The 13,368-nt window shown below is 38.0% G+C and overlaps 1 protein-coding gene across 1 annotated transcript; it reads left to right on the top strand.

The window, feature by feature from the left end:
• Positions 1-12,509: 12,509 nt before the first annotated feature.
• Positions 12,510-13,368, top strand: LOC104438391 (protein GLUTAMINE DUMPER 5-like). The gene has a single exon (XM_010051539.3). It carries the CDS (start codon positions 12,627-12,629, stop codon positions 13,200-13,202), a length of 576 nt encoding a protein of 191 aa, XP_010049841.2. The 5' UTR covers positions 12,510-12,626; the 3' UTR covers positions 13,203-13,368.

Below are 13,368 nucleotides of genomic sequence, written 5' to 3'. Positions count from 1 at the left end.
ATTTATCCGCAATTCAACGTTCGTTCCTGGGTATATTGTTAACTGCGCATCGGAAACAAGTAAGTCGTCTTTTGCTGACTTTCTTCCTACATTGGTATCAGAGCCCGATTGTGATTTATGCCTTATTTTTTATCGAATTTTATCGTTTACCATTTTATATTGAGATCAAGAGAATGGAATATACACTATTTGGATGTTTATTGCTCGAAATTGCAATCTAAATCGACGAAAACGAACCAAAGCGAAGAATGGGTTTGGGGCTGCGTACACCCATACGGTTTTGGCCATTTTTCAGAATATTTTTTCGGCCAAAATAAATTTTCAAATATACAAGATGAAAGTACTCGTCGAGATAAGTTTGATGATGGGTCGAGCATTGTTGGAGGATAGCAGACGCGCCCACATGCGTGGCCAGAAGTCGCTACGTGTGGGCGCCACACGCCTGACATGCTGGGCATGCTAGCGTGTGAGCATCACGCGTGCGTCGGCGAATCGAAGCGTGCTGATGTCATCGATGAAGTCACCACCGGCGGCAGTTGGCCGGCCGGTGACCTAACGCGAGGCTTGACCCATGGCTTGACCCGACCCGAACTCGACTCGACTGTTGATCGGTCAGACTGGCCAGGATCCTTTGAGGATTGCTGGCACATGCACCACACGTGCCACACACTCAGGTGGCACGTGTGGGCGTGTGAGAGCTCTGATTGGATCATGGTCGGTGGCGTTTGGTTTGTATGGATGTGCTCTATATTGTGGTAAAATTATTTTTATTTTTGAGTTTTTTAAAGGTATAAAAATGTGTAGGGAACCCTAAGTACGCGCATTTTTGGGGTTTAAATGTACTGTTTATTCTTTTTGGCTTGTATTTTCTTGTGGTTTTGGAAATACAATAGCTTGCCTATATGAAAATGGTATTATATATTTTGTATAGAGCTTGATTTGATGATAGCATGTACATAGTTTAATATATTTACAATTTTCTAGTTCCAAGAAAATTCAAACAATGGTAGGAAATCTTTATTTTTCCATTACATGTTGAATTGCTGTTTTGATTGTAGTTGCAGCATAATTGTTTTTTGTACGTTAGTTCACATTATGCTTTACTTTTGTGTTAATGGAAAAATGTAAAAATTACATGAGGTCATGTAATTATTTTTCTAGTAGGAGTACGTAGGTTAGTAGAATTTGAAGGAGTTCTCACATAGAACTTAAAATTTGCGCAAATTAAAATAACTAATGATAATAAAACAATCGTATATAGGAACTGGTTTGGAACATAGTGAACTTTCATTTCTGTGTCTTTTGTTGAATTATCATTAATTTAGTTTGTCTTTGCTGCAAATTAAATATATATGTTATTCTGAAAAGCATGCTAGTATTGATTCTGCGTTTATTATATCAATGTGTCATAGCAATTGATTATGACTTTAGCATCCAAAATTATTGTGACTAACCTCAATAAGGGTGAGAAGCTGAATAGTGACAATTATGACATTTGGCACTGAAAGGTTCTGTACATCTTTGAGAAGCAAGAGGTTTTGGAAACCCTCAACCACACTATAAATGAACTTGAGCATGGAACTTCAGCTTAACACAAGAGAGATCTAGAAGCTTATCAAGCTTGGAAGAAGAAAAATAGCATTGCATGTATCACGTTGCTGAGTTGTATGCAAGATGATATCATGTGTGAGTTTGAAAGTTATGATAAAGCTCAAGTAATGTGGATTGCCTTGAAAGATAAGTTTGGGGTACATCCGCCACTAAGTTGAGGAGACTCACCATAAAGTTTGACACATACCGAAAGTACCCAAATGTAACAATGAGGTAACATCTTTGGAAAATGTCAAACATGATTCATGAGCTGAAGTCGGCAGGTCACTCTCTAATTGATGAACAACAAGTTCGGACTGTTATAAGGTTTCTTCTTGATAATTTGGAACATATGAAGATCGTATAATGAGAATATTGTCACTTTTGATGATATAGCGCGTTATTTGAAATTAGAGGATGAGCGCTTAGAGGTTGCAAGATCCTCTACTTATGCTTATGTTGTTAAATCGAGTTCGCGCAAAATTTTGGGCTTAAAACGCAAAATGAATTATCAATTCAACAACAAAGGGATGAAAACTGATTAGGCACCTAAGAGGGCTAAGACCTTGCAACGCAAGAAGCGTGGTGGGAAGAATGACAAGGCTAAGATGAAGTGTTACAATTATGACAAGATGGGTTACTTTGCTCATGAATATATTGAGCTGAAAGAGATACTATATTACTCAATTACTTTAAATAATGCTTTTGTTTCTAGCACTGTAATACATGTTGAATCTCATCTAATGTGGACTGTAGATTTAGGAGTAACGGACCACGTAACTAGAGATCGAGAAGCATTTGTGCAGTATCGTCGAAAACAGCTTGGACGAAGATAGATATATGCTGGGAATAACTTAAAAATTGAAATAAAGGGTATCGGCACATGTAAATTAATTTTACATGATAGTCGAAGCCTATTCTTACATGATATCCTCTATGCTCCAGATATTTGACGAAACTTAGTCTCCATAGTTGTTATTCTTAGCCTAGGTTAAGTATTGAATTTACATGGTGATTGTGTTGACATTTTGTTTGAAACAGTTTATTATGGTTCGGGTCATGTATTGAATGTTTTTAGAATGTTAGACATTGACTATGATTAGTACAATGTTAATATCGATTGTTGTTTTTCTTTAATTGCATCTTCTAGTAATATTGAGATTGATGCAAGTAGTTGGCATGCTAGATTAGATCACATTAGGTTACAAATAATGCAAAGATTAGTTAGAGAAGGCCTTTTAGTGTCACTCACTAATGTTAATCTACCCGTATGTGAACATTGTTTAGCGGGAAAAACAACTAGAAAACCATTTGGTAAAGGAACTAGAGCTGAATTTCTATTACAACTTATACATTCTGACATTTGTGGTCCTTTGAATATAAGGGCGAGGCATGGAGCCTCATATTTAATTACTTTCATAGATGATTTCACACGTTTTGGTTATGTCTTTCTGATTTCCAATAAGTCAGAAGCATTAAACTGCTTTAGACGATATATAACGATGGTAGAGAATCAGTTGAACAAAATAATAAATGCATTGAGAACCGAGCATGGACGTGAATATCTATCGGAGTAATTTAAGACTCTTTGTGATGAAAATGGAATTGTACGACAATTGATTATTCCTAGTACTCCATAATAAAATGGAGTAGCTAAGATGAGGAATATAACCTTCTTAAAAATGGTTAGGTTTATGATGGCGCAAACAAATTTACATATCTCCTATTGGGGAGATGCGTTATTAACTGTTGCTTATGTACTTAACTGAGTGCCCTCAAAATCGGTCATTTTCACCCCTTATGAACTGTGTACTGGTAGGAAACCAAACTTAAGTATCCTACGTCCATGGGGATGTGCAGCATATGTTCATGATTATTCCCATAAATATGACAAATTAGGTCATATAAGGAAAAAATATATCTTTATAAAATATTCTGAACACTTTAAATGGCGTGTTCATAGGTGAATAAGCTGATAGAAGTATGACTAAAATGGAGTCACAAGATGTCACGTTCTTGGAGAACGATTTTCCTAGTAGATGTGAGACTGATAAGAACTTCCAATATATGAAATGAAAGATTCTAATAACACACTCATTAATGTTGTAGAGGGAAATGAAGATTTATGTCAACATACAAGACCTAGTGGGAGTATTACATCGCTCAGTGAACTGAATTCAAGTGAAATCCAATTACGTAAAAGTAATTGTAAAAGTATTCCTCATCTTCATTTTGAGATTGAAGGAGAAGTATTTATGGTTGTTTAGAAAAATGATACCGAGTCTAAGATTGTTCAAGAGATTCTCTCATCCTTTGATAAAGAAGAAAGGAGAAAAGTTTTGGAAGATAAGATTGAGTCAACGAGAGCAAATCATGTCTGAGAATAGGTTGATTTACCACCCAATCGCAAGGCCATTGGAAACAAATGGGTTTTTAAGATTAAGCGAAGGGCGAATGAATCAATTGAAAAGTATATGACTCGTCTTGTGGCGAAATGTCATATTTAACAAGAGGGTATAGATTATGAGGAAACATTTTCACTAGTTGTAAGGTTTGCCTTAATACCCTTTATTCTAACCATTGTTACACATTTGGACCTTAAATTACATCAAATGAATGTAAAGATGACATTTTTCAATGGAGAACTAGATGGAGATATCTATATGAAGTAGCCAATAGGTTTCATAGCTAAAGGTTAAGAGCGTAAAGTTTGTAAGTTTCATCACTCAATATATAGCTTTAAGTAATTATTTAGACAGTGGTATCTTCGTTTTCATCGAGCTATAACAATTTTTGGTTTCATAATGATCGAAGAAGATCACTGTGTATATGTCAAGCGGTCTGAAGATAAATTTGTGATTTTATCACTTTATGTGGACGATATTCTATTGGTTAGAAATGACAAGGTTTTGGTTATTACCATAAAAAAATTGTTGTCCTCTAATTTTGAAATGAAGGACATGGGAGAAGCTGTTTATATATTAGAAGTTAAGATTGAAAGAGATTGATGAATGAAACTCCTTACTTTATCACAAGAGTCTTATATAATGAAGATTCTTAAACATTTCAATATGCAACACTGTAATCCCATTGATACCCCTATCATGTAGGGTGAAGGCTTAATTACCAAAATGTGTCCTGAGACTTCATAAGAAAATAAAAATTGTTTATTATGTTAGTACGGTCGAAAGTTTGATGTATGTTATGATGTGTACTTGATCCAACACATGTTATGCCGTGAGATTGATGAGCCAATATTAATCAAATCTCAGTCAAGTACACTGGAAAGTAGTGAAGAGAATCCTGAGATACTTAAAATGCACTATAGACTATCGACTTTGTTACCAATAGAATGATTTACGCTTATTAGGCTATTCAGATGTTAATTAGGGTGAAGACTAAGATGAGCGTAAATCGACTTCTAAATATGCGTTTCTTGCTCAATGGAGGTGCAATTTCTTAGAATAGCAACATATATGCACGGCCTTATCTACAATGGAGGCAAAATTTATTGCATGTTCTGCCGCAGTGCAAGAAACAGTATGGCTAAAACGTTTTTTTGGAAAATTTAGCCATTGTCACTAAGGTTCCAAAACCGGTGACAGTTTATTACGATAGTCAAGCAGCTATTACCTATGTGAAATATCCCAAATATCATGGAAGGACGAAGCATATTGACATAAAGAACAACTTTATAAGAAATATAATAGTGCAAAAAGAAATGATCCTACAATACATTTCAACCAATAGAATGGTTGCTGATCCATTTATAAAAGCTACTCCTAGAGATGTATTCTTGACCCATAGGATGTCACTAGGATTATGCAAAATGTTATATGTGTTATTGTAGAGGATCATTGGTTTATGTATATGTGGACATATGTATTTTACTTATTTGTTTATTAGTGACTTTGCTGTTTATCAATAAATACAAATCAATTATAAGACTAGCACATACACACATATATTATTGAAAAGTATATCAATAGGCAATGATTGGCTCATTCACATGAGCAATCACCTCAAGTGCTATAGTTAGCATATTGAATGCTGAAGAGCAAATTTAGTACATAAAATAATATGTTGCCTTGATTGGAGTCAAGATGAGGTCTTTGATTTATTTTTTTAATAAGACCGAACATGATAGTTCCACAATCACATATGCCTAAAAGACGCCGGATGCGAGTACTCAATTGAGTGCTATAGAAAGCAAGCTGATATAGCACTCGAGCTAAACATGAGTATGTGAGAAGCACGTAACTATGTTTAGGCTAAGATCCGTATAGTAGATATATTTAATAAATAGTATACGCTCTTATAGAAGGAGAAGTCCACTATAGCATGTTATTCATACTACATGTGCATTATACGACCAATAAGGGAAGGTAAGTGAAATTATCCTTATTTACTCATCGTGTAAGCCTTTGAGGTAATTTATAATTTACCTTAATTTGTGCCCTATATTACTTCTGACTATGTTCTCGAAGTGAAAGATCAATGTTGTTACTTTAGCATGTTACCGGCGGTCATGAATAGATATGGTTTTATGGAACGTGTTTAGAAAAGTAGTTGTTTTGAAATGGAGAGAGACATGAGTGCAAATGAAGATTATTGTTGTTTTACATCTATCACATGTATTTACTGGTCGACCAATTATATTGCTTTATATGGTTGCGAATATAATTGTAAATATATGGCGTTTTTTAGAATAGTCAAGTATAGCCTTTAAAAGATATGTATACTTAAATTGATGTAACAAAATATGTCTAGGGCATTGTGAGACATCAATTGTTTTTTTTTTTTTTTTTTTTTTAGGGTTGTAACCATATATCATCCTTAACAAGTGCATAATTTGAGCTTCCAAGTGCAGGTGTACTCACTGGTCACATGGCTTACTTACTAGTATGAATTGTTTTATAAAGTTGATGAATATTGAATGCCTTATATTCTTGATAGAGCGCTATCAAGCTCATCATGTCTGAGTGGGAGATGTTGTACTTAATTAGTACGTCTATGATGGAGTGTGATGAGAACGCACTGTTTCGACTTGATATGCTATGATGGAAAGACACCATTTGAAAGGATATGAGGAAGTCATATAAAAGACTCTTGAAGACAACCATTGAAAAGTGGGGGCAGAACGTATGCTCAGAAATTCCTTTTCTTTTCTTGTCCCATTTCCATCAAAGAAAAAGAAGACGTTCTATTTCTCCTTTAAAAGAATAATTGGCATTTATGCTGTGAAAATCGGATATTTTCCTCGTAACTATATTCAGACCAACGTGAAGTAATATTGTTCAGGATTTATCCGCAATTCAACGTTTGTTCCTGGTTATATTGTTATTGCACATCAGAAACAAGTAAGTCGTCTTCTGCTGACTTTCTTCCTACAGCGAGAAACATGACAACTGCACTAAAGGCCTTCTACAACTTATGTATTCATCTCCATTTCTCGCCTATGACGTAAAACGTCAAATACTAAACATATAAGGACATTTTCTTTTGCATATGCAAAGAGTTACTACTTACGTCGATGACGCCTAAGATAAATGCATTATCCAAATAGTCAAATGATGAAGAGATCTTCGTGGCTACATATGCATCAGTAGCAACATCAACAACAAGCTTTCGAGTAGCAATGGCAACCGGTCTTATTCTGCAAGTCTAGAGGAGAAAAAGAATCTATCTATCACGTTCTAAACGAAAAACCTGGGATTACCTGCTTGGATTCGGAGGTAATCAATATCCAAAGATTCAAAACCAAAAACTTCCAAAAGGAAAATGTTAATAGGTTCCTAAAAATTAGAGTACGGTGGATAGAGTGGACTTGATTAAAAAATTTGACTTCTATATTATGTGGAATTATAGTCTCTCTCTTCATTATCCAACATTAGAACTCAAAGCCATCATCATGAACCCTTCTTTCTTTATTTTTTATTTTTATTGACAGGACCACCATGAACCTTCTTTATCTTCACAATTCATTTGGTAAAATAATCATCATAGGGACTCGAACTTAGCTCTCTTGCCAGGACGAGGAGACTTGTGTTGTCTCCATTACGACCGGAACGATTCTTCTAAAAAAAGTTTCCCAAGTTCTCTTTGTTGAGCCTCCTTAACTCCTGACTTTGGTAATCTGTCGCAGCTCTGCTAGTTCACGACCCCGAACATTTGGATCTCTAATCACCTCGGTAACTTCTTGGGAAAAGCTACAGTTGCATCTGTAACATCATAGTGCTTCTCAAATCTCAAACCTTCCCCAGAGAACAACACTTCCACAGATTTCCCTGATTCTCCTATCTTTAACAAGTCCTATCACCAATAAAAGAAACCATCAACTAGATCTCTCAATTGCAACCAATTGATTAGTGGGGTCTGCGGTGTGTCCCAACTTATAAACCTATGGCGATTCCACGAAGTAGACCTCTTTTCAAGGATTTGGGTTATCTGGCTTTTGTACGATCCTCTACTGATTGAGAAATTTAATACACGCACACTCAACTAAACTAGTTAATTGTGATTGTGCGTGCCTCAAGTGCTACAATAGTGGAAGAGCTTATACAAGAATAGGAAAAGGGGCGAGGGAACAGAAGCTCTCTCTTTATATCATGCATTGTGACACGAGATTCCAGCACCCATCTGATTGTTTATTAGAAATGGATTTGGCCAGGCCTGAGTGCTATATCCACTATTGGTTCTTTTTTCACGTCTCTTCCATAATTTACCTTCTCTGTGATTGAAATGCGTGATTTTGCCATCAGATCGAACAATCCCATAGCGATGCAACTAAGATATTATTCCTTCTCTTTTTTTCCCATGAACAAAGTGGCTTTCACTTTAATTTATCTTGCTCCTCCCTTTGTCGCCTCCCCCCTCTCACAGAAGCACATTGGATTCTTGCCATAAAATTATAAAGGGTCAAGCATATAAGTGAGAGGATAATTTACAAAGTTCCATTTATCTATATTTTTTTTTTTTTTATAAAAGAAATGATAAATTTTAGGTGGGGTATCTATTTAATTATAGCAGAAACGCACCTAACTTTCGATGTTACAATCTGCGGGACGACGCCGCGAATTGTGAGGACCATCTCATCAACCGGGCATCTAGTTCTTTGTTTTTTTTTTTAAAAATGTTTTTTAATTTTTTTTAATTTAATTTAATTTAATTTAATTTATTTTTTTGCAGATAAGAAACCGAAAACCTCAACTTAGGTGAACTTCTTTTGCATAATCTCTTAGAAAACTAGCATTCTATAGTCTTATAATGACTTGACAATGATGAGAGGGCCATTACCCGGAAAACAATTTGCGGAAATTGGATTGGATATATGGGGCAAAACCACCCTGATAAAAAATCTAATTGAAAGAAGATTGATGGGACCTATTTAAAATCAAAGAGGCGAGGAAGAATTTCAGCTCCAAGTGGCTCCAAGGGCCTACGCAAAGTGAAGGAGAACAGTGTTGACACTAGCAAACTTCAATCAGCATCTAAATCTTAATGGACGTAAAGGTCCAGCACAGCACAGTTCTCTTCATGATTGAAGCAACCTTTGGGTGCTCATATCTATAAAGCGACAAGCAACAGCATCACGCCCTTTAAGAAAAAAAAAGAAAAACAAAGATTAGATGAGGGGAAAAAAGATTTGTTTTGTTTTTTGAGAGAAAGGATCGATTTTGGGTGCATATCAACTCGTGAATAGAAGCACAAAGTGTGAACCAATGCGTTGAGGAGTAAAATAACAAAAGAAAAGAGATGGAAGGAACCGGAACCGTAAGTGCAAATGGTCTCAGCTCGAGGGACATCCGTGACAGACCAATGTTAGACCACGTAGGCAGCACGAAAGGTAATGTAAGAGTATCGAATAATGACGTTGGGCGCAACATAGGAAGGATATAGCGCATTAACGTTAGTGTTTTTCTTAGTCACGACCCACGACTGCTTGTTGCCAAAAGATCTCTCTCTCTCTCTCTCTCTCTCTCTCCCCGCCCCCTCTCTCTCACGTGGATGTGTGTGTGTGTATGCATAATATACTCACGTGGATGTGTGTGTGTATGCATAATATAAATCTTGCTAGAAAGCTCATTGGTAGTACAATCGTCCGTGATGGACGATATCTGGATGGAGGCTGATGAAATGTTTTGGAACTCGCTATGTGGAAGCAATCTCTAAGAAGAGAGAATATTATATTGTTTGGATGCAAAGAGCACTTATTTGAAAGTTAAGCACTTATTTGAAAGTTATGTGTCAAGTAAAAGAAAAATATATATAAAATGGATAATTGGGTGTAGTTGGTTGAGTTAAGGTATCGAATGATTTTGGGTCTTGTAGAGGTAGCAATTGGCGATTGCCACTGATTGGTGATCTTGGGTCTTCTAGACTCATTGTGTCGGGTTAAAAAAAAAATCTACAGGACCTACTATATTGGACGGCCTTTGACAACGCAATTTCTCGTGTGATGGGATTTGATAGTTCTATTTACTGCATCAATATCGGAATGATTCGTACTCATGTTTTGGTGCGCGCTTTCATTTTCTGTGACGTGAGTTTCCAAGAATGGGAGGGGGGACCCAAGCAGTCTAAATTGCCGCATGCAATGGTGCAAATACGGTGGCAAAAAGGTGGCGGCAAACCGATGATGCAGAACCCAATTTGTTCACTTGACCCACCACGAGCCATTGTCGAAATGTGATTGATCTATATGTTCAGACATGTAAAATATTTGTAGATTAAGACAGCACATAAGGATAAATGGTCGATTTTTAAATATTCACAATGAAAGAGGGCGAGAGTTATCTGACTGGGGATATATATGACTGCATACACATGCTCTTGATATAATGAAGAATGACTTGGAAGCGAGGTCAGATGTCGCAGCAGTTGAAATATACGTGAGACTTCTTCATGTAAGGCTCAAATACATTTTCAGTGTGCACTATTCAAAGCTTTTGCAATTTGTGGTTGAGCTTCAATTCATTTGAATGTGAATCCGCAATCCCCTAGATTCGCACGAGTTGCGGAAAGCTCCTAACGTCTTGGCATCTAACCCAATATTCATCAAACCCTATTTTATGTACAGTAAAGGTATTAAATATGTACATCTTCCGATCATGTATACACCGCACTTTCCTTCGAAAGTTTGTTAGAAGAGAGAGGACAATGAGAACACATCCAGAACAAGGAATGTAAGAGTCTTTCTTAACAAGCTCGACCAAAGTCAACATCAGATTCTTCGTCCATTTGGACGATTTGGGTCGGAATAATAATACGGCTCTTGACATCGCTCAAGAGATACCGCGAATACATGCGCCGAGCAGGCTGAGAATCCAAGCTTCACCAGATGGATTCTCGCAAGCGAGTTGTTGCGTCGATTCTAAGGCGTAAGTGAAAAAAACCCTATTTCCAACTCTGGTCTTGTTCGGTTCTTGACTCTTGCATGGTTGGGTATTTAATCAATCAAGAATCTATATCAACCAAACTGGGGTTCCTCGTTCACATCAAATTAGAGACATTACGAAAAAACTGAGGTGAGAAAAGCATAAATCCGCATATTCCTGAGGTTATTATGGGATGACGCAGGAAGGGAATACCTTGAGGGTTAAAATCAAAAGGACTAATGATGAAGTTGCAACGAAAGATGGAACGCGTTGTTCCCTCCTTTACTTGAAATGCTGTTCCTTCCGTTTTGAGGCTTCACTTGCGAGTGGCGATGGTGTCATTCTCCTTGCGGGTGCTAGTGCGCCATAGCTGATAGGCCAAGTGCTGCCTCCCCCAAGAATATTTTTGCTCTTTTTGATAGAGCTTTTAACGTCTGAAGAGAGAGAATCGCCGTAGATCTTGAAATTCCCTGCTTAGATGGGTACACTCATTGGTGCAATGGATCACGAAGCACCAAATCCTCGTTTGGTTGATTTGATCCCACCATTGTGTGTGCATCTCAACTGGGATAGGCATCAACTCTAAATCCATCAGCTCTCTGTTGCTTTTACACCCGTAGGTCCACATCATCTCAAGCTTGTTCTAGTATGAGAATATCTCACAAATATCTTAATCAACAAGCTATGCCCACAATCTAATCTAAATGAGGTCCAAGGATTGCAGCTATATTTAGTAACTGACCGTGTCTCAATCGTCTATTTAGTTTAGATTAGGATATTCTTGATTACTTTGTCTATTTGTCACGTTGGCGTGTCACCATAGAGTAGTTATTTGTAAGTATCATCACAGTCACCCATCTATTTTGCAAGGGGAGATGTTTAGGGGGGTAATGATCCAATTGCCCTCTTCGACCTGCTAAGAGATTTTGGATGGACTTGAATTCAATATAGTGAAGGTCAGCTAGGCGAGATGTATGATCGGAAGGAAAATTTTGTAAGTTTGGATAACCTATTAAAATATCGAAACTGTTTAAGCATGTTCATCTTTATTGTTCATGATCTAGTTTGTAAAATATATAGTTTGTGGGTTTTTTTTTTTCGGATTCACCCTCCAGAACTACTGACCTGTGCACTCTAATTTTTCTCTATTGCACATGAGATAGGAGACTATCACATCTATTTGGAATATAGTTCGATGCCTTCATCGCTATGACAAGGGAAAAGACTTGCATCTCTTGATTGTCAACGATGGATCATTATTTGAGGGTAAATTCCAAAGCCTTCGAGGATTCACATGTCCATATTCCACCGGGGCAAGCAGTGCAAAAATGATAAAAGCAAAGGGGCTATCTGAAAAACCAAGGGAAGATTCTCAGTGCCGATGTCGTCATGATGTTGTTCAGCTCGCAACCTTTCCATAAAGGAACCGCAACCAACCAAACCTGTGACCCCACTCACGTTAAAGCGTATACAATTGCAGAATACCTCTCTCTCTCTCTCTCTCTCTCCTCCTCCTCCGCTATATATACCAGGGGCACGCAGTTGGCACTCTGCATTCCTCAAAGTTCACGTTCCTTACCTCTTCTCCTCCTACCTCACACCCACCACCGCAAGATCACAAACTTCAAACCTGAAAAAAGGACCGAAAACGCAAGAGACATGAGAATCCTCGCAGACACAACGTACGCGCCCCTATCAGTGGCGACGGTCTCGACGCCGCCTGCAGTGCCGATGGCGATGCAGCGGTCACCGTGGCACTCCCCTGTGCCGTACCTGTTCGGGGGTCTGGCGGCGATGCTGGGGCTCATAGGGTTCGCTCTCTTGATCCTGGCCTGCTCCTACTGGAGGCTATCGGGCAGTTCGAGCAGCGCCCAGGGAGACGAAGAGAACGGGGGCGAAGCAAAGACGGTCGACGGGGAAGGGTACAGCAAGGCCGTGAAGGTGTACGAGGAGAAGATAGTGGTGATCATGGCCGGTGACGAGAAGCCCAGATTCCTCGCCACGCCCGTGTGCAGCAGAGGCCCTTCGTTTGGCGATTCCCAAGGGAAGAGTAAAGGCGATGGCGAGAGCTTCGATGCGAAGAAGGACGAGGATGAGAACATCGACAAGACTACGGAGGCTAACAACGTTAACATTAATGACGTTGGTGGCCATGTTGTTCATGGTCATAACTCTGCAGCCGATGAAGAAAACAGAGGAGAAGCAGCAGAAGATCAAACCCAGCAACAGAATTAGCGAGGAGTCTCTGATGGCTTCTGAGGAGAGCGAGAAAAACCAAGTTTTGAAGCTTCTTTTTGTTTTCCGCTTTTCTTCCCTTTTTATGGCTAGTCGGGAAATGTAAATGTAAATCTTTTTTGGAGAGGAATTGAGATGAGAATGAGTTCTCTTCATTTCCAGATAA

This window comes from Eucalyptus grandis, chromosome 3 (assembly GCF_016545825.1).
Source record: "Eucalyptus grandis isolate ANBG69807.140 chromosome 3, ASM1654582v1, whole genome shotgun sequence".
Lineage (NCBI taxonomy): Eukaryota > Viridiplantae > Streptophyta > Magnoliopsida > Myrtales > Myrtaceae > Eucalyptus > Eucalyptus grandis.
This window is presented reverse-complemented; position numbering and strand designations above follow the sequence as displayed.